At 42.2% G+C, this 21497-nt stretch overlaps 1 protein-coding gene across 2 annotated transcripts in view; it reads left to right on the top strand.

Annotated features, from left to right (window-relative positions):
- The window catches only part of rab2a (RAB2A, member RAS oncogene family), a 97815-nt gene that overhangs the window by 22841 nt on the left and 53477 nt on the right, over window positions 1–21497 (top strand). For both annotated transcript variants that reach the window (XM_072467713.1, XM_072467712.1), the window contains 4 exons: window positions 2210–2277; window positions 3777–3859; window positions 12488–12580; window positions 16609–16720. In XM_072467713.1, coding sequence (XP_072323814.1) covers window positions 2210–2277; window positions 3777–3859; window positions 12488–12580; window positions 16609–16720 — 356 coding nt within the window. The remainder of the gene's footprint in view (window positions 1–2209; window positions 2278–3776; window positions 3860–12487; window positions 12581–16608; window positions 16721–21497) is intronic.

The raw sequence follows: 21497 nt of genomic DNA, 5'->3' as shown, positions 1-21497 counted from the left end.
ATAAGTTCATAAGATATAGGAACAGAATTAGGCCAGGCCCATAGAGTCCGCTTTGCCGTTCAATCATGGCCGATCTCATCCTGGTCTTAACTCCACCGTCCTGCCTGTTCTCCATAACCTTTCAACCCATTGCCATCCAAAAATCTGTAACTACCCCTCAAATTTACTCACTGTCCCAGCATCCATTGCACTCTGGGGTAGCGAATTCCACAGATTCACAACACTTTGGGAGAAGTTTTTCTCCTCCATTCCGTTTTAAATTTGCTGCTACTTATCCTGACTATCGAGGTAGATGTTTGAGTTGGTGAGTAGATAGTAGATGTAGGTCAAATAATGGAGCAGTTAAAAGAGGTGAAGATGGACCATGTGAAGCGGAGAGAGGCGGTGGTAATTGATGTGGCAAAGTGAAACCGGAGGAGAGGGGAAACTTGGTGCGGGATCGGTGGTAGGGTTTGCAATGGTCAGCATTCCATCCAGGTTAAACTGATTAAATTGTACTTTTCCATGTAGCCTGGACAATATGCTCTGTAATTTGAGCATGATTGTTCCAGAAGTGTTTTGATGCACACGCGACTTCTCTATTTAATCAACATATTAACTGTTTTGACATAAAAAATCTTGGAAAATTTAACAGTCCTTCAGAGGTATGCAAGTAATTAGCCATTAATAATAGTCAGATTGATGGGACTGAAAGCAAATAAATATAAGACCCAGTCATCAAAATCGTAAAATAAGTCTTTTACAGAAATGTTGGATGTGTTGATTAACGATCTTGAGTTCTCTCAATCGGAATAATTCTATTGGATTGATGGATAGCAACCTAACACTGCTTTTCAAGAGATGGTGGAAACCAGACAGTTAGCCTGGCTTCAGTTGTTGGGGAAAATGCTGGAGTCCATTACTAAATATATGTTGGCAGCACTTCGCAAATCATCATAAGGTTAGGCAATATCAGCATAGTTTTATGAAAGATATTTTGTAAATGGCAGGAAGATCTAGGGGAACCAGTGCTTGCTGTGTGTTTGGATTTTTAAAAGACATTCGATAAGGTGTCACAGAAATGGATAGGGATTAGGAATAAATAATTTTCAGGTTGGAAGGCTGTTACTAGTGGGGTGCAATAAGCTTGGATGAAGGAACGAAGGGCACTGTATGCATGGTAGGGGAAGTATTCTGTGGAACGCAAGAAGTCTGAAAAAGGCCATATAGATATGTTGAGTGGGCAAGAAGGTTGCAGATGGAAAAATATGAAGGTATTCACTCAAGATTAGAAAAAATAAATCTTGTTTTAAAAGGTGAGGGAACTGCTAAATGTTCAGAGGAATTTGTGTATCCCTGTGTAAGAAAACAGTTAATTTGTGGGTATTGCAAGCAATTAGGAAGACTTTTGAATTCTAGGCAAAGGGTTTGGAGTGTAACGAGCTGTGTCATTGTAGATATTCAGGACTGTTGTGAGAAAACGCCAGAGTGTATTGGTCTCCATACTTATACTCGTCTTTAGAGGGACTGTGACAAAGGTTCACTCGGTGATTCCAGGGATGAGATGAAAAGACTTGAGAGAATGAGGCTCTGGTCTTTGGTGTTTAGAAGAATGAGATGGCCTCATTGAAACATGTAAGATTTTGAAGGGGTTTGACAGGGCAAATACTGAGATGCTGTTTCCCCTGAAAAAGTAGCGGGGTGGGGGGTGGGCTTGGAGCACAGCCATTTTGGACTGAGATGAGGGGACATTCCTTCCCTCAGGAGGGTTGTGACTCTTTGGATTTCTTATGTGGATATTAAGTCATTGGCTGAAGTCGATAGATTTTTGGATTGGTGGGAAAGTGAAAAGTTTGAGGATTATCCATGACCTTGTTAAGTGACTGAGCAGGCTCGAGGGACCTTATGGCCAAATACTGTTTTTTTTAAAAATAGAATAGCTTGTTATGAATGTCACTTAAAATCAAAAGTAGATTAAGTTGATCATTTAGATAAATGAAGTCAGCAATTTATACTTCATTACAACCCCATTAAAGTATTGCCAGCACATGTCACTAAATAGCACTCTGTTTTCATGCAAAATGTTCAAAGTCATTTGAATAATTTGGTGGAATGCTAAATTTTACTTTGCTGGCTGAAGAGATTTCCAATTCGTTGTACTACTTTTAAGGATTTGTCCTGCAAAACCGTCTTGCTCTTGTACATTAATTCTTTTTCTAATTTGATTTAGGTGTAGAATTTGGGGCTCGAATGATAACCATTGATGGAAAACAAATAAAACTTCAGATTTGGGATACTGTAAGTCTGTTCCTCCATTTCAGTTTTTATGTCTTATACATTTGATTGCTGAACTGATAGTCAAGATGGACCCGGTATGGATATGGACAACTAGTATAGCCTTTTAAACAGATGATGTCTATAAAAAGTTGACTTTTGTGTTTGTTTCTGCAGGTGTTTTTGTTTTCAATTCAAATGTAAAATTGAGGTCGTTCTCTGATTTCACTTTAATGCACAGTTGTAGCAAAAGAGCAGATTTGTATTTCAAATATTCATATAAACAGCTGTAAAAAAAACTGAGGCAGTTTGTTGATCATTTCGTAATACGATTTGTCTTAGCATGTGGATGGTGTCTGGATTCATTTAGAATAGCTGCATTGTGGTTGTAGTGCAGAAGGATATGGCTCTGACCTGAATGCAGAAAGAGTAGATCTGAATCTCCTGCCTACTATTAATCATGCCATATCCTGCGCGCATCCATAGTTTTACAAACTTCCATGATCTCAATGAATGGCAGAGCAGACCCAATGGGCTTGAATGGCTTGTGTCTGCTCCTACATCTTGTGGTCAAAATTGTTTTATGAAGGTTATTCATTTTCCTTGGTTTTGTACTGCCTCCATTTCTAAATTCTACAAGTCCATGCCTTTCAGGGTTCTGAATACATTTAAACTAATTTAGTTAACTTGCAAAACAAACCACCTCTCTGGACTGCACTTTGCAAGCAGTGCTGGCATCATGTCTCCAGTTTACCAACTAAGCAAGTCCACTTGTTGTTTTATGGCTTCATCTCTTCTATTCTGACACTATTAAACAAACATGGAAAACCTTCTGAACTGCCATTTTTCTTTTAGGCCCAGCATTTTGGTTACCATATCTTCACAACTATCTTCCCAGAACTAAATGGTACCTCTGCAATGAACTAGATAGTTGCAACAACCCCTTGATATTGGTATTCCTCGAATTCCATATTTTTACTTAGATTGTCAATTGTCCTTTTGCCTAGTTATTCTAAACTTTATGATGCTACTGTTCCCTTATTGCACTCTTGGCCCGTGATGCAGTTGGCCAACTTCACTACCAGAACTAGATCCAGCAATACTGCCTCCTAAGAGCCAGAAACATACTGTTAGGACATTTCTCCTGAACACGTTTAAGATACACTCATTTTGCTCCCATTTACACAAGTACTCTGTTGACATTAGGATAATAAGTTTCCCCATTCAGTGGTTCTTGCAAACCTCTGTAATTTCCCTGCCTTCTGCTCCTGCTCTGCCTACCTTCCCTTATTTACAGCATACAAGTATTGAAGGAGCAAATCACCAATCTGAGATGAATTATGGCTGTCCTGTAACCACATGGTGTCAGAGGGACAAGAGTGTGGAATAATAAATATTAATAGTACAGATCAGCTGTGATGCTCACACTTCAATTCACCTCCGAACAAGTGCATGTTTGTAATTCATTGGCCATATAAGCCTTGGGTAAGTAACAAAACAAGATTCTATTTTATTGTCACTAGGCTGGTCAGGAGTCTTTCCGTTCCATCACAAGATCCTACTACAGAGGAGCTGCTGGTGCCTTGCTAGTTTATGACATCACAAGGTAACTTAAATTTAGTTGGTTTTCAGTTCTTTGATCGAAGGTGTAATTATATTGGATTATTGACTTGTTAAATTTGGCTTAATTTTAATGCAATTATTGTTTTAGAATGTGCACATTTTAAACTACATTCTACATACACTAACTTGTCATAATTAGTTGGGAACATGTGAATAAACATTAATGCAAGGACAAGAGTAGGGCATTCCGTCTGTCGAACCTGCTCTGCCATTCAATAAGATGATGGCTGAGCTGTTGTGGTCTCAACTCTACTTTGCCGTCTGCTCTCCATAACCTTTGACTTGTCTCTCAAATGTGTCTAATTGGCCTTGAATACATTTCATGATTCAACACTCCCAATGGGTATAGGCCTGATCTGTTCAACTTTCCTTCATAAAATATGTTCTTCATCCCTCCGAAATGAATCAAATGAACCTTCTGTGAACTGATTCTAACACAATTATTGTTTTCAAGTAAAGAGAGCAAAACAGTATTCCATTGTGCAGCTGTTGTAAAACTACCCTCTTCCCTCTTATTCTGTTCTATTTTATGTTCCATTCCCAAACATTTCATTTGTGTTTCTACTAACTTGGTGTACCAGTATATTCTTAGGACACCCAGATACCCTTCGCCCATCAGATTCAGCAACCTTGCAGCATTTAAATAACTTTTTTCCTGGAGTGCTGCTTTGGGATGCGTTTGAGTACTTGGGTTTGGTAAGTGAGGGAATTCAATGAAGATGAAAATGTGGTGCTCCTTTCATTTTCTTCCTCAAAGAAGAGAAGTGGCATTGTTAAGTAGGACTTGGAGTATTTCTGCTGTATTTGGTCTCTAAACTGGAGGAGATGAAGGGAGTAATTTCAGGGTAAGTCATGGCAGGGCAGCTTGGCCATGTGGAATGCCCTCGTGTGATCTGGGAAGTCCGGATGCTTCCAGTGTTCAGGATGACCACTTGTGCAAGAAGTGGCTCCAGCTGCAGCTACGCAAAATCCACATCAGTGTATGAGTAAATTTGCAATTAAGCGGACTCTGAAAGCATTGTATGTAAATCAGCATGGTGGCATAGCGGTTAGCACTGCTGCCTCGCGCGCAGAGGACCTGGGTTCAATCTGGGCTCCCGGTCATTGTCCGTGTAGAGTTTGCACATTCTTCCCATGTCTGCGTGGGTCTCACCCCCTCCACAACCCAAAGATGTTCAGGGTAGGTGAATTGACCATGCTAAATTACCCCATAATTGGGTACTCTAAATTTATTTAAAAAGAAGAGATTGGTGAAGATAAATGCAAGTCCCTTACAGTCCGAAACAGGAACCTCAAGTGGAGAATAAAAATGGCAGAGCAATTAAGCAAGTACTTCGTCTTAATGGAGGAAGGGACAAAACTTTCCAGAAATGCTAAGGAATCGAGTCTAATGTGAAGGAAGAATTCTAGGAAATTAATATTGCTTAAACAAAAAGGCTGGATCAGTTAACGGGACTGGAAGCTGACATTCCCCAGGACTTCACGATCTACATCGCAGGATATGAACGGAGGTGGCCATGGAAATATTGAATGCGTAGGTAATCGGCGTCCAAATTTATGTAGATTCTGGAGTAGCCCTGGCAGATTGGAGGATTGCAAATGTAACCCAAATCTTACAAAAAGGAGGGGGGAGAGTTTGAGAATTAGAACCCTTAAATCACAAGTCGGGAAATTGTGAGCCCATTATAAAGGATGTGATCACAGGACACTTGGAGAATATCAATGGGATTAGTCAAAGTCACATGAATTTATGAAAGGAAAATCCTGTTTGACAAACCTACTAGATGCAACTAGTAGAATAGATGAGCAAAAGCCAGTGGATATGATTTATTTGGATTTTCAGAAAGCTTTTGATAGTCCCACAAGAGGTTAGTGTGCAAAATGGAGTACGTGGGATTGGGGTAATGTATCGGCATGGATTAAAAATTGGTTAGCAGACAGGAAGCCGTAGGAATAAGTGTTTTTTTTTACAGTTGTATGCGGTGGTGACTAGTGAGGTCCCTCGGGGATCAGTGCTTGGGCCCCAGCTATTCAATTAATAGGATGAGGTAGGGCAGCACAGTGGCCTAGTGGTTAGCATTGCTGCCTCATGCCACCAAGGACCAGGGCTCGATCCCGGACCTGGGTCACTGTCCGTGTGGCGTTTGCACATTCTCCTTGAGTCTGCATGGGTCTCATTCCCACAACACCAAGGGTAGGTGGATTGGCCATGCAAAATTGCCCCTTAATTGGAAAAAATAATTGGGTACTCTTTTTTTTATTTAAAAAAAAAAATAAAAAAAATTTTAAATAATTTTTTAAAAAATGGATTTGCATGAGGGAACCAAATGTATTACCAATGTTTGTGTCAGCAAACTTGGCGTGAGCGGTGAGAAGGATGTTGAGATACTCGTGGCAATTTAGATAAATTGAGGTAAGTGGGCAAAAACATGGCAGATGCAGTATTAAGTGGGTAATGAAGTGAATAAGTGTGAAGTTACCAGCATTGGTAGGAAAAATGATGGCAGATTATTATTTAAGTAGTGAAAGATTGGGAAATGATGTACAAAGGGACCTGGGCATCCTTGTACACTAGTCACTGAAAGCAAGCACTCTGGTGCAGCAAGCAATAAAGAAGGCAATTAGTATGTTGGGCTTCATTGCAAGAGGACCCAAATGCAGGAGCAAGGATGTCTTGCTGCAGCTGTGCAGGGCACTGGTGAGACCACACCTGGAGTATTGTGTGCAGTTCTGGTCTCCTTATTTAAGAAAGGATAAACTTGCATAGAGGGAATGCAGCAAAGGTTCACCAGTCTGATTCATGGGATTGCAACATTGTCCTACAAGGGGAGATTGGGTCGACTAGGCCTGTATTCACTGGAGCTTAGAAGAACGAGCGAATCTCATTGTAAGGTATAAATTTCAGATGGGGCTGGACGCAGGGATGATGTTTCCTCTGACCGAGGTTCTAGAACAAAGGGCACAGTCTCCGGATATGGGGATATAGGAGTAAGATGAGGAGAAACTTCCCTCCAAGGGTGGTGAACCTGTAGAGTCCTCTGGTAGAGGACAAGTCACAATATTTAAGAAGGAAATGGATTTCTAGACTTGGCTGTCGAGGTCTATGGGAGAGGGTGGGCATAAGATAGAGGATCAACAATGAATTTAAATAGGGGAGTAGGTTGGAAGGCCTGAATGACCTTATTCTGATCCTGTTTTTTGGCATTTCTATTTTTGCTAAATTGGACAAGTTCACATTTTCCCACATTACATAGATTTTTGCCCATGTGCTTAATCAATCTAAATCCCTTTGCAGAATACTTGCCTCTTGGCAACTAACTTTTCTACCTATCTGATGTCATTGACAAATTTAGATACCATATATTCTGACACTTTCAAATATTGATGTGGATTGTAAATAGTTGTGATCCTTGTGGCACTCCTTGTTACAGCTTGCCAACCTGAAAATGACTCGCTTACCCCTGCTCTCCTTCCTCTTAGATAACCAAAAATTCATCCGCGCTAATATGTTATCCCCTAAAACGTGTAACCTTTGTGGTGACATCTGATCAATGCCTTTTGGAAATCCAAGTTCACCACATCTACAGGCTCTCCTCCCTCATAACACTAATAAATTAGTTAAATGTGCTTTCCCTTTCACAAATCCATGTCGACTCTGCCTGATGAAATTGTGATTTTCTAAATTTTCAAAATACTGTTTCAAAGCCTTTGCCACTTCCCTTATTTTCTGTTATCAATTTCTCAGACTCTCGCTCTAGTTGGCAGAGATGCAGCAAAGCATATGTTTGCCTGTGATTACACAAACCCAAACGTATCTTCTCTGTAGGCTGCAGCAGGCGCTAGTTCTTGTTGCTGCTGTACCTACAGCTTTGACAAATATCACTATCCCCCTTGGAGATGCAATGAGTTGAACACTTGGCCTTTGAGGTTAATATTCGCCTCGATAGATTAGTTTCAAAAAATGTAAATATCCCCAGCTTCTCATTTCCATCTATTTTGGAAAGAGTGCAAGGGAGCAAGGGAAGAGGTGCTAGTAGAGTCGTGAATATTTTATTGCCAATTATAGTAGGTTTACAGCAAAAAAGCCTTCAATCTTATTGCTGCTATTATTGTCTTGACTGGTTTATTTTTCACAAACTGCTGACCTACAACGGTGTTTGAGCTCTAATATTTTACACATGAAAATATGTGCAAGTTTTGGGCAAATTTCTCTTGAGTAATGGTCTCTGAATTGGAACAGCGAGTCCATCAGCATGACTCCAGGACCCATTGAGACACACTACAACATCCAGATTTCAGCACCAGTCAAGTCGTCTGAAGTTGTGGTGCTATTGATTCCTTTGAAAGCAGCAGACCCTGGCATTCGTCATGATTGCGGAAGGAAATCTGCAGAAAAAGAAAAATGGCTAATTTTCTGAATTTGCTGGAACTAGAGTTTCTGCTACATATGTTTCTATTTGTTTCAGAAGCTATTTTTAATGTTGTTAATGCCATCAACTCTTGACATACAAATTTCCCATAGTTGTTGGCAGTACTGTAGTTCAAGGTACTTGTTTGGTCTTCCTGATCTACCAGTTCCTGGCCTCAATGGATCTGCTGGTGAATATGCAGAATCAGATCTGTGTCAAGTCAAAATGTTGCAGATGTGTAAAGGAATGCTTTCTATAAACTTTGCATGACCAGATTTTTTAGCCTGCGATAACTTTAATTTTTCACAGGCACCGTATGTGACCTGGAACAAGGCCTGTGCTTTCAAGTTGTTCAGTGACCACACTTTGCATAGACATATTGGTGCAAAGTATTTTGACAATTTTCATACGCTGAAGCAAGCTTACGCTATAGAAAATTTGTGAGGGATGCAAGTTGTTCATGATATTGAGAATGCACTGCAATATAAAAATAGCTTTAAATAGTCTATGCAAACATTTCAAATGTGGAAGGTCAACACCATTAATGGTAGCGTAGCTCCTTATGGTATAAATTACTCCAAATGCAGGGAGCAAAAGGTTCAATGTCATGCTCCTGGTAGGGAGCCATATCCATCTGAAGATTGTGCTGAAAGCCCGGGCATGTGATGTGTGACTGTATTTCCACAAGAATTGGAGCAGGCGTAGACTATGGCACTTTGAGCCTGCTCTGCCATTCATTATAATGGCTGGGTTTCAACTCCACATCCCTGTCTGCTCCCCATATCCTTTGATTTCCCCAAGGCAAAAAATCTTATCAGCTAAAGCTAACTGGCAACTATTCTGAGGACCGTGCATTTTCCAAGTTTTGTCACAGTATTCTGCCAGTTGAGCCTCCCCCCTCAGCAATGTGAGGTCAGGAAATATTCCTTTCCATATAAATTGGAGAGAAAATCCAGGGGCAAAGCATAAGAGCAAATTGTAAGTACAGACAGTCTGAAAGCACGGACAGGCCAGGAAGATTTCATGTTATTCCATGTTGCATTAGTTGACTATCACTGGATAGGTGGCTGGTGTTCTGCAAATGGTGCAATCTTCTCCTACCCCCACACCTAACACAGACCAGGGAGGATAGAGTCCCCTTGCTTGAGTTAGTGATCAAAGTCTACAGCACAGAAAAGGCCTTTTAGCCCATGTCTAGCAGTCAACCAACCATGCATGCATTCTAATCCCATTTTTTGCAGGTGCACATGTTATGAGGGACTCTACATCCACTGTCCTTTCAGACAGTGAGTTTCAGACTCTCACCACCCTCTGGATGAAGATGTTTTCCCCCTTATCCCTTCTAAACCTGTATCCCTTGGTCATTGATTCCTCCAAGGGGAAAAGTTCTTCCTGTCTACTCTATGCCCCTCATAAATTTATACATCTCAATCATGTCGTTCCTGGTTCCTCTGCTCCAAGGAAAGAGTTATCCAGACTCTAAACTTTAGCTCCCTTTTTCTCTCCACCGATGCCGTTAGACCTGCTGATATTGTCCAGTATTTTCTGTTTTTCAGATTACAGCATCTGCAGTAATTTGCTTTTATCCCAGTCTATCCAATCTCTCTTCGTAGCTAAAATTCTCCTGCTCCAGCAACATCATGTTAAATCTCCCCTGAACCCTTTTCAGTGCTATCACATCTCCCTTATAATATGGATTCCAGAACTGCATGCAATACTCCAGCTGTGGTCTAACCAATGTTTTATACATGTCCAACATAGCCTCCCTGCTCTTAACCTCTATTCTGTGGCTAATAGAGGCAACTGTACCATATGCCTTCTTAGCCACTGTATCCACCTGCACTGCTGCTTTAAGGGACGGGTGTACAAGTTAGACAAAGCAGAACCAGTGGACATGATCTATTTGGATTTCCAGAAGGTCTTTTACAAGGTGCTGTATAGGAGGCTGTTAGCTCATGGTGTTAAGGGTAAGATAGAGGATTGGCTGACTGGCAGAAGGCAGAGTGCCTGGAGGGATAGACTATTTTCTAAATAAAAAGGCTTAGGAAATCAGAAGCACAAAGGGCAAGGTTAATGTTGGGTTCAGTTGGCAGTTAGGAAGGCAAATGCAATGTTGGCATTCATGTCGAGAGGGCTAGAATGCAAGACCAGCGATGCACTTGAGGCTGTAGAAGACTATGCTCCGACCCATTTCGGAGTATTGTAAGCAGTTGGACCCCATACCTAAGGCAGGATGTGCTGTCCTTGGAAAGGGTCCAGAGGAGGCTCACAAGAATGATTCCTGGAATGAAGAGCTTGTCATGTGTGCATTCTAGGTCTGTACTCGTTGGAGTTTAGAAGGATGGGGGTGGGGGGGGGAATCTTACTGAAACGTAACAGGATAATGCGAGGCCTGGATCGAGTTGACGTGAAGAGGATGTTTCCACTAGTAGGAAAAACTGGAGCCCAAGGCCACTGCCTCAAACTGAAGGGACGACCCTTTAAAACTGAGATGAGGAGGAATTTCTTCAGCCGCAGGGTGGTGTGCAGAAGGCTGTGGAGGCCAAATAATTTGAGTGTCTTTAAGACCGATACATAGGTTCTTGATTAATAGGGGGAATCTGGGGTTAGGGGGAGAAAGCAGGAGAATGGGGGTGAGAAACCCTCTGATCCTTGGTGCTTCCCAGGATCCTGCCATTCCCTTGCCTTGTTTGTCCTGCTCAAGTGCATCCACTCAGTTATCTGGATTGAATTCCATTTGCCTCTGAACAGCCTGTCTATATCTTCCTGTGATTTAAGGCTATCCTCACTATTTACCACCCCACCAATTTTAGTATCATCTGCGAACTTGCTGATCAACCATCCTACATGTCCAAATCATTTTTATATAAACCTTAAACAGCAAGGGCCCTGACATTGATCCCTGCAGGACCCCACTGGACATCGACTTCCAGTCAGAAAAACACCACTCTACTATCGCCCTCTGCTTCCTGCCACTCTGCCAATTCTGGACCAATTTGGCAAATTTCCTTGGATCCCATGGACTCTTTGGCTGTTATTCAGTGGCGGGCACTGATGTACTGTTACTGGCAGGTACTGAGGATCTGGAACATTGCTTTGCTTCAGGAAATTGAGACTGAGATAAGGCACTATGATACCTTGGCACAATTGCAGAACCCCTGCAGCTTTTTGAAGGCCGTAGTCTCTATTTTCTGAACTAGATTATTTATAGCTTTCTGTTACACTCCTAAGTTAATGTAGAGGCTGGTCCTTTATCTTGTTCACCTTGTGCTCCAGGTCTGAAGAAGATGCCCACTGCATCCTCCACCTTTAAAACAGCAAAACTGCCACCGAGCCCAGCATCAAGGAAGGAAGAACTACAGAATCTGACGCACCCAATAATTGTTCTTGCAGTGTCCAAAGCAGGCAGTCTGGCACGTGGACCATCTCACTCGACGGGCTACTCAGCCAATGATTACTGTTGTTCTGGTACTGGCTTGAATCCAGGCCCCCATGGGGCATGGACCCTGGTGTTTTGCAACCCCTTTCTGGGCCCTGTTTGTCAGAAGCTCCATTTAGGATGCTGCAGTCTTGCTGGATCTAAAACTTTCTGGCTTATTTACCTGCTGCTGATCAGACGAGGAACATTTCCTGAGTTGAAGGTGATGGCAGAGGGGTAAATTTTGGTCCAAGATATAGAAGCAACATTCAATGGATATCACCTACTGGTGACACCATCTGTAGGTGCCAAAGATTGGACTAGACGAGTCTTGGTGTACTACAGATGACTATTTAGGTGTTGTCGATGGGGTAAGCAATTATGGAACCATGGACATGTACATATATGGGGTAGATATACATATGTGGGATGAGCAATAAATGCTGGCTGAAACAGTGGCGCCCACATCGTGTAAAATGAATTTTAAAAAGTGGGGCACTGGTAGTGATGCAGCAGAACAGTCTGAATAATTGTGTTGCCTGTCATGTCTTCTACCAAGCAGTTTACCTGTTGTGGGATGGCTGTCACTGAACTAATTCAAACATAATGGTTGGAGAAGTGGTATTTGAGTTTAGTGGCATTGACCTTTCTGAAAGGGAGGTTGGAAATAGGCAGGAGATGGACTGAGGGTTTGCAAGTTAGCTTGGAATTATGCTAAAGATGTAAGCATGCAGCTTTTCAACAATAGACTTAAAACCTTTTTATCTCAACAATTTTTTCACAGAAGGGACACTTTCAATCACTTGACAACTTGGTTAGAAGATGCTCGCCAGCATTCGAACTCCAACATGGTCATCATGCTTATTGGAAATAAAAGGTAAAATTTTAATTTGCATGTGGCAACCTACAAAGATAGCAAAAGCTGACTGGGTTCAAAACAGCTGACTAAAAACGAGTATTATGATGGGAAGACGAGAATTGGAATCTAAATGCGTCGAGCACAGGAGGCTATTAGGCATTTGTCTGCAACAGCTCTCAGCAGGGGCAACTTGGATAGTATTTCATTCTGCTGCCCTTAACCTGTCGTGTATTTTATTTTATCTTCAGATGCCAATCCAATTTACTTTTTTATTTATAAAAAAAAATTTCTCATGTCACTATTGGTTCTTTTTCCAGTCCCCCAAGTCAACATCCCCTGGTTCTCAGCCCATCTGCCAGTGGAGCAGTTACTAACTGCCAGAAAAGAATCCCTCCGTGAGGGAGCCCATTCGGCCCATCAAGTGCACCAACTCACAGAGAGCACCCTACCTAGGCCCTTAACCCCACCTTGCGTTTCAGACATGAAGGAGCAATTTATCTGGCCTATTCACCTAACCTGTACATCTTTGGACTGTGGGAGGAAACTGGAGCACACTGAGGAAACCCACGCACACATGGGGTGAATGTGAAAACTTCAGTCACCCAAGGATGGAGTCAAATCTGGGTCCCTAGCACTGAGACAGCAGTGCTCCCACTGACACCGTGAGTGCCCAGATGTGTCCAGATGCCTCATGATTTTGAACACTTCCATCAAATCTCCTCTGCAAGCAGAACAACTGCAGCCTCCCCAATCTATTTGTGTAACTGAAGTTCTCTCTGAAGCCTTCACATGCTTACTGATGATTAGTACCCAGCATTTAACACTGTACTTCAGTTAATGCCAAACCATTGCTTTTATTCCCATACTGATTTTTAAAAATATAATACCCAGGATCCTGTATGCTTTAACCATTTTCTCAACCCACCCTGTCATCTTCAGCAATTGTGTATACGTAACCCATGGTTTGTATTCTTAACACTGCTTTTACTATGACATGCTTTAGCTTCTATTGTCTCCGTTTTTCTTCCTGGTCACTTTGTTGAATTTCACCTGGCACATGTACACCCATTTCATTTGTCTTATGTCCTCTTGTTTTGCCACCTGCAAATTTTGAAATTGTGCCCTGTGCACCCAAGCTTGGATCATAATATATATCCAGGAAAACAGTGGTCTTAGGGGACAACCTATTGGGGAACTCCACTATATCTTAAATCTGAAAAACAAGCATTAAGCATGGTTCCCTGTCACTCAACCATCTTCCTATCCATGCTGTCACTGTCCATTTTATTTTATGGGCTTTAACTTTGCTGTAAGCCTTTTATGTGACAAACAACTTTTGGAATTCCATGGATACCATGTCAGCAGTCTGCTATCTTAATAAAAAAAACTCACCAAATTAGTTGATCATTTGCATTTTACAAATGTGTACAGGCTTTCTTAATTAATTCACATTTGTCCAAGTCACTGTTAATTGTGGCCCAGAACATCATTCCTAAAAGCTTCACAAAGTTTGAATCGACTGACCTTTAGTTTCATTTTTGCAATTCTCCATTCCTCTGGTAGCATCCACCTTGTTATAATGCTTTTACTTTGTTTGACAATTACTTTAAATCTTTATCCCCTGTTCTTGTTTCTTCACGAGTGGGAACAATTTCTCCCTATCTATTTTTCAGTCTTGGGGATGGTGGACAGTGGTGTTTCAAGGGGCAAGATAGTCCCACTGCCTTTTTGAGATGTGTATATATAAATCGCGTAATTTCAAAATTTGCTCATGGTACCTCCCAAGTTTTGTATGACAAACAATGACGATGGCACCAGTTGAATGCAGCAGAACATAAGCTAACAAACAAGTGACAGATCAAATGAAATGGAGAAGTGTGAGGTACTGCATTTTACCAGAAGGGATGGATAGAGGCAAAATAGACTTGATGGTGCAGTTATAAATGTGCAGGGTGCAGGACAAGGGACCTTTAGGTGCATGTGCCCAATTCCTTGAAGGTGGCAGGACATATTGAGAGTCCAGTTGGCAAGACACACGAGACATTAAAAAATATAACTGAGTAACTCTCGAAGCCCCTGCCATATCTTTTAAAACCCAGCTCAGTTAAACACTTCAAACAGATCAGGAGAGAATCTGCCAATATATCCTTCACTGACACTAGTAGGCACTAAACTAGTACGGTAGGCGGGTGGGCCGCCGTACTAGAAAATAGCGTTGGATGTTATACTATTGTGTATAGCTGGCAATCATCAGGTTTGCACAAATATGTCTGCTATAAGCAGTTGGCAATGTATTAACCTTCCAAACCACCCCCCCCCCCTCTTAATATGCAACTTCTGTATCAGATCTCCTCTTACTCTTTGCTTTTAATTAATTTCTCGAGCCCCTTCTCATGAAAGCATTTTATCTCTGGTATATGAAGAAATCTTTTTTCCGTGGCCCTGGCATCTTTAACAAGTAAGGTGCACAATACTGGATACAATTTATGTTACGTCTTGTCAGTAAAACTGCTTTGCAAACTTAAGTACCTAGTTTTATTGAGATGTCTGAACTTCTGGTTTCTGTTGCTTGACTAACAACATTTTCTCTTGGTGAGTTGCTGCAGTGCATCTTGTCGATGGTGTGCCCTGCCCGTTGGTGGTGGAGGGAGTGCATGTTTGTGGATTGAGTGCCAATTAAGTGGACTGCTTTGTCCTCTATGGTGTTGAGCTTCTTGTGGTGTTGGAGCTGCAGTCAGGCAACATCGCACTCCTGACTTGTGCCTCGGAGATGCAGGGATCTATCCTCTGCAGGCATAAGGAATATGTTCATGTCTTTCACTTTTTTTTGAATTGCCAGGGACCTTGATCCTACAGTTCCCTCCCTATTGCTTTCTTCATGGCCTCTGTCAACTTGCCAATCAATTAGCGCACTCTTCTGTAATATAAGTTGATGTGATCATTTGAAATTTGGTATTCTTGTCCTGGTGAATGCAAGACAAAAAGTGATACAATCTCTTTTAAGCAACATACAAGTATTGCTGGATTGGAGTGAGAGCGATGGAGATATTGGCATTGCGGACTGTTGGAGAGTTAAAGAACATGAAGAAATAAAGTACAGAAGCTGAAGTTGAGATAGTTGGTTGGTAAATTTGACCAGGCACAGTGCTTTGAGCAATATGAGAACTGGTCAGAGGGGACTTAAATACAGTTGTGAGAAAAGTAGAGTGAAACTGAGGCTGTGATTTCTTTTAATAAACTGATCTGGGAGGATAAAGGCTAGAAATGGGCTTGGAGGGCGAGGACTGATTCATCAGAAGACTTTTTGAAGTTTCTGAAAAGGGAGTGCAGGAGCCAGGATAGGTGGTCCCAACTAGTGTTTAGTTCAGATTGGTTCAGTAGCACAGTAACCTGGTCCTGAAGTGTTTAGCAAAGGTAGAGGTTTTGTGTGTGGTGGCCTGGGAAATGGTCTAAGATTGAGTGGGATGGTTCAAGTGAGTGCTGCTATGGTGATCTCCATTTTGGAGCAAATCAGTGAAAGGGATTTGTAATGGGGAAAAGAAGAGTGTCATGGGTTGTTTGTCTACATACCAGAACAATCCAGCATTAGATTGCGGAAATAAATTGATACTTGTGAAAATGCAATTGCAACTAAATTAAACTGATCTCAATTGTTAAAATTAAGAATGGTCCCAAAAGCTGACTGCAAAAGTACCTTTATAGCACATTGCAATGCAAATTGGCAAAATATCATGAAACTAACTCTGATATAAATTAAAGCAAAGTGATCACTTTGTGCTTTTTATTAATATTGCTCTGATAGGAAAGATGCAAAGAAAATGCACCAACTTTCCACTTCCAGGTATCTCCTCTTTCTTGCATTGTAAGTGACTTCCTTGAAATTTGTTGCATTCTTTAAATTAAACATAATTTCTATCCTCTAGTGGACCATTGGATAACTGTCATCCCCTGGGGTTGTTCGTTGCCATAGAATCCCAAGTTTGGTTGTTACTGTGTGATCGTGGATGTTGTCAAAACATTTTGGTTTTTTTTACCCTTCTGGATAGTGATTTAGAGTCAAGACGGGAAGTGAAGAAGGATGAAGGGGAAGCTTTTGCAAGAGAACATGGCCTTATTTTCATGGAGACTTCTGCAAAGACTGCTTCCAATGTTGAAGAGGTAATATGAAGTATTATTTTCTAAGTGCTGTAACTGTTCATTTTAGTTATCGTTCTAGAAATGTATAATAGACTTAGCAGCAAATACTTTGCAATGAACTAGAACTTTGAGTCCATATAACATTTGGGCTGGTTTCTTTGTTCTTTGAATTGGAGAAATTAACCTGTCCACCTGCTGGAGTTGGCAATTTAAAAAAAAATGTTTTTGACTGAAATCTTAATGGTTTCAATAATCACACCTGGCCAAGAGGACACTTTTGGATGCAGAAGAATCCGGTGTACAATTAGTGATCTACTCTATTTTATTCCCGTTTTTAATTTTTTTTGTCGTCACTTTTATAATGTCACAAATTAATTTCCGAACTTTGAAAGTGTTGCTAACTTTGGTTGGCTCTTAATTCGTTGCCCGTTGGGTCTTTACTGAATTTGCTCTGTTTCTATAACCTTTGCTCTAGAGTCGCCAGATAACTTTATGATACCGCCACGAGGTTCAAGTTCAAGTACTGATCAATAACTCAACACCAATTAGTAAGATTCAAATCAAAACACATTTATTATACACAGTAAATCACTACTCTTGCATAAACACTACTTTCTAGACTATTCTCTATCACTAAAAGGCCTATACTAAGCTTGGAACTGGCACACCAGGTCAGGGGAACAAATGGCCTTTCGTTCAATTCTGAGCCTGCAGGATTCAAAAGCTGGTATGGACTGGTAGCTAGGAGCGCCTAACTCGTAGCGTGCGTTGACTGGAGACTTGGTTGATGCGGCAGCATAGAACATAGAACATTACAGCGCAGTACAGGCCCTTCGGCCCTCGATGTTGCGCCGACCTGTGAAACCACTCTAAAGCCCATCTACACTATTCCCTTATCGTCCATATGTCTATCCAATGACCATTTCAATGCCCTTAGTGTTGGCGAGTCCACTACTGTTGCAGGCAGGACATTCCACGCCCTTACTACTCTCTGAGTAAAGAACCTACCTCTGACATCTGTCTTATATCTAGCCCTCAATTTAAAGCTACGTCCCCTCGTGCGAGACATCACCATCCGAGGAAAAAGGCTCTCACTGTCCACCTATCCAATCCTCTGATCATCTTGTTTACCTCAATTAAGTCACCTCTTAACCACCTTCTCTCGAACAAAAACAGCCTCATGTCCCTCAGCCTTTCCTCATAAGATCTTCCCTCCATACCAGGCAACATTCTGGTAAATCTCCTCTGCACTCTTTCCAATGCTTCCATATCCTTCCTATAATGTGGCGACCAGAATTGCACGCAATACTCCAAATGCAGCCGCGACAGAGTTTTGTACAGCTGCAACATGACCTCATGGCTCCGAAACTCAATCCCTCTACCAATAAAAGCTAACGCACCATACGCCTTAACAACCCTCTCAACCTGAGTGGCAACTTTCAGGGATCTATGTACATGGACACCGAGATCTCTCTGCTTATCCACACTGCCAAGAATCTTACCATTAGCCCAGTACTCAGTCTTCCTGTTATTCCTTCCAAAATGAATCACCTCACACTTTTCTGCATTAAACTCCATTTGCCACCTCAGCCCAGCGCTGCAGCTTATCTATGTCCCTCTGTAACTTGTAACATCCTTCCGCACTGTCCACAACTCCACCGACTTTAGTGTCATCTGCAAATTTACTCACCCATCCTTCTACGCCCTCCTCCAGGTCATTTATAAAAAAATGACAAACAGCAGTGGCCCCAAAACACATCCTTGTGGCACACCACTAGTAACTGGACTCCAGTCTGAACACTTCCCATCAACCACCACCCTTTGTCGTCTTCCAGCTAGCCAATTTCTGATCCAAACTGCTAAATCTCCCTGAATCCCATGCTTCCGTATTTTCTGCCGTGGGGAACCTTATGAAACACTTTACTGAAATCCATATACACTACATCAACTGCTTTACCCTCATCCACCTGTTTGGTCACCTTCTCAAAGAACTCTAAGGTTTGTGAGGCACGACCTACCCTTCACAAAATCGTGTTGACTATCTCTAATCAAATTATTCCTTTCCAGATGATTATACACCCTATCTCTTATAAACCTTCCCAATACTTTGCCCACAACAAAAGTAAGGCTCACTGGTCTATAGTTACCGGGGTTGTCTCTACTCTCCTTCTTGAACAAGGGGACAACATTTGCTATCCTCCAGTCTTGCACTATTCCTGTAGACAAAGATGACTTAAAGATCAAAGCCAAAGGCTCAGCAATCCCCTCCCTAGCTTCTCAGATAATCCTAGGATAAATCCCATCCGGCCCAGGGGAATTATCTATTTTCACACTTTCCAGAATTGTTAACACCTCCTCCTTATGAACCTCAAGCCCTTCTAGTCTAGTAGCCTGAATCTCTGTATTCTCCTCGACAACGTTGTCTTTTTCCTGTGTGAATACTGACACAAAATATTCATTTAGCACCTCTCCTCTCCTATCTCCTCGGACTCAAGCACAAGTTCCCACTACTGTCCTTGACTGGCACTACTCTTGCCCTAATCATTCATTTATTCCTGACACAGCTATAGAAAGCTTTAGGATTATCCTTGATCCTACCTGCCAAAGACTTCTCGTGGCCCCTCCTGGCTCTTCTTGGCTCTCTCTTTAGGTCCTTCCTAGCTAACTTGCAACTCTCGAGCGCCCTAACTGAACCTTCATGTCTCACCTTTACATAAGCCTCCTTCTTCCTCTTGACAAGTGTTTCGACTGCCTTAGTAAACCACGGTTCCTTTGCTCGACCACTTCCTCCCTCCCTGACAGGTACATACTTATCAAGGACACACAGTAGCTGTTCCTTGAACAAGCTCCACATTTTCATTGTGCCCATCCCCTGCAGTTTTCCGCTCCATCCGATGCATCCTAAGTCTTGCCTCATCGCATCATAATTGCCTATCCCCCAGATATAACTCTTGCCCTGCGGTATATACCTATCCCTTTCCATCGCTAAAGTAAACTTAATCGAATTGTGGTCACTATCACCAAAGTGCTCACCTACCTCCAAATCTAACACCTGTCCTGGTTCATTACCCAGTACCAAATCCAATACGGCCTCTCCTTTCGTGGCCTATCTACATACTGTGTCAGGAAACCCTCCTGCACACATTGGACAAAAACTGACCCATCTAAAGTACTCTAACTATAGCGTTTCCAGTCAATAGTTGGAAAGTTAAAGTCCCCCATAACAACTACCCTGTTGCTTTCGCTCCTATCCAGAATCATCTTTGCAATCTTTTCCTCTACATCTCTGGAACTTTTCGGAGGCCTATAGAAAACCCCTAACAGGGTGACCTCTCCTTTCCTGTTTCTAACCTCAGCCCATACTACCTCAGTAGTCGAGTCCTCCTCCAACATCCTTTTCTGCCACCGTAATACTGTCCTTGACTAACAATGCCACCCCCTCCCCCTCTTTTACCACCTTCCCTGAGCTTACTGAAATATCTAAACCCCGGCACCTGCAACAACCATTCCTGTCCCTGCTCTATCCAGATCTCCGAAATGGCCACAACATCGAAGTCCCAGGTACCAACCCATGCCGCAAGTTCACCCACCTTATTCCGGATGCTCCTGGCATTGAAGAAGACACAATTTAAACTACCTTCCTGCCTGCTGGTACACTCCTGCAACTTTGAAACCTTACTCATGACCTCACTACTCTCAACCTCCTGTATACTGGAGCTACAATTCAGGTTCCCAAGCCCCTGCTGAACTAGTTTAAACCCTCCCGAAGAGCATTAGCAAATTTCCCCCCCAGGATATTGGTGCCCCTCTTGTCCAGGTGTAGACTATCCCATTTGTAGAGGTCCCACCGACCCCAGAATGAGCCCCAATTATCCAGAAATCTGAAACCCTCCCTCCTGCACCATCCCTGTAGCCACGTGTTCAACTCCTCTTTTCCTATTCCTCGTCTCGCTATCACGTGACACTGGTAACAACCCAGAGATAATAACTCTGTTTGTCCTGGATCTAAGTTTCCACCCTAGCTCCTTGAATTCCTGCCTTACATCCCTATCCCTTTTCCTACCTATGTCCTTGGTACCTATGTGGACCACGACTTGGGGCTGCTCCCCCTCCCCCTTAAGGATCCCGAAAACACGATTGGGCGGTCCCTGGGTGTCCGTTGGCTTTCCTTTGTCTTGGCTCCTGCTGGCGCCGAGGAGTCTGGCTTGGCCTTATTCACCTTGCATGTTTCAATTGTACCTGGGGATCGCTCATTAGTATGCAGATGGCTGAGAGTTTGTGCTGTCTGGGCTTTTGCAAGTTCTAATACACAGGATTTTTGCACTTGCTAGTTTTTGCCTGTGTTGGCTGATTTTCCCTGTAGTCTTTGCGGATCTCCATTTTAAGTTGGAAAATGGCCAACCCAGGTGGCTACAAAAGTCAAACGAAGGAAGACATTGGTAATGTTCGAAAGCTGTTGAGGAACTACAATTAATTTGCACTGAAAATGCATGATGGGTATTATATATAACTGCCGGCAAGGTCACCATAATTGCTAATGTTTGCAGAGGAGAAAATATTCAAATTGTTGTGGAAACCACAGCAGCTGAATGTGACTATCAACTCTATTTCTAGAAATGATCAAATTGGGAATAGTGAAGGGGTTTGAAATTCAGATTTCTAGTTCTGTATGGGTCTGCTTAATTTTCGTCATTGCAGATGGGGTGAACCATTGCCTGTGCCTAAGTCCTGAGTTTGCATTTTGCCCACTGTAGTGTCAGCATTAACTTGTCAAGACCCAAATTTGCTTGAAAATCGA

The sequence above is a fragment of the Scyliorhinus torazame genome, chromosome 11 (assembly GCF_047496885.1).
Source record: "Scyliorhinus torazame isolate Kashiwa2021f chromosome 11, sScyTor2.1, whole genome shotgun sequence".
NCBI classification, from domain to species: domain Eukaryota; kingdom Metazoa; phylum Chordata; class Chondrichthyes; order Carcharhiniformes; family Scyliorhinidae; genus Scyliorhinus; species Scyliorhinus torazame.
Note: the sequence above shows the minus strand (reverse complement) of the source record. Positions and strands in the feature narration are given on the sequence as shown.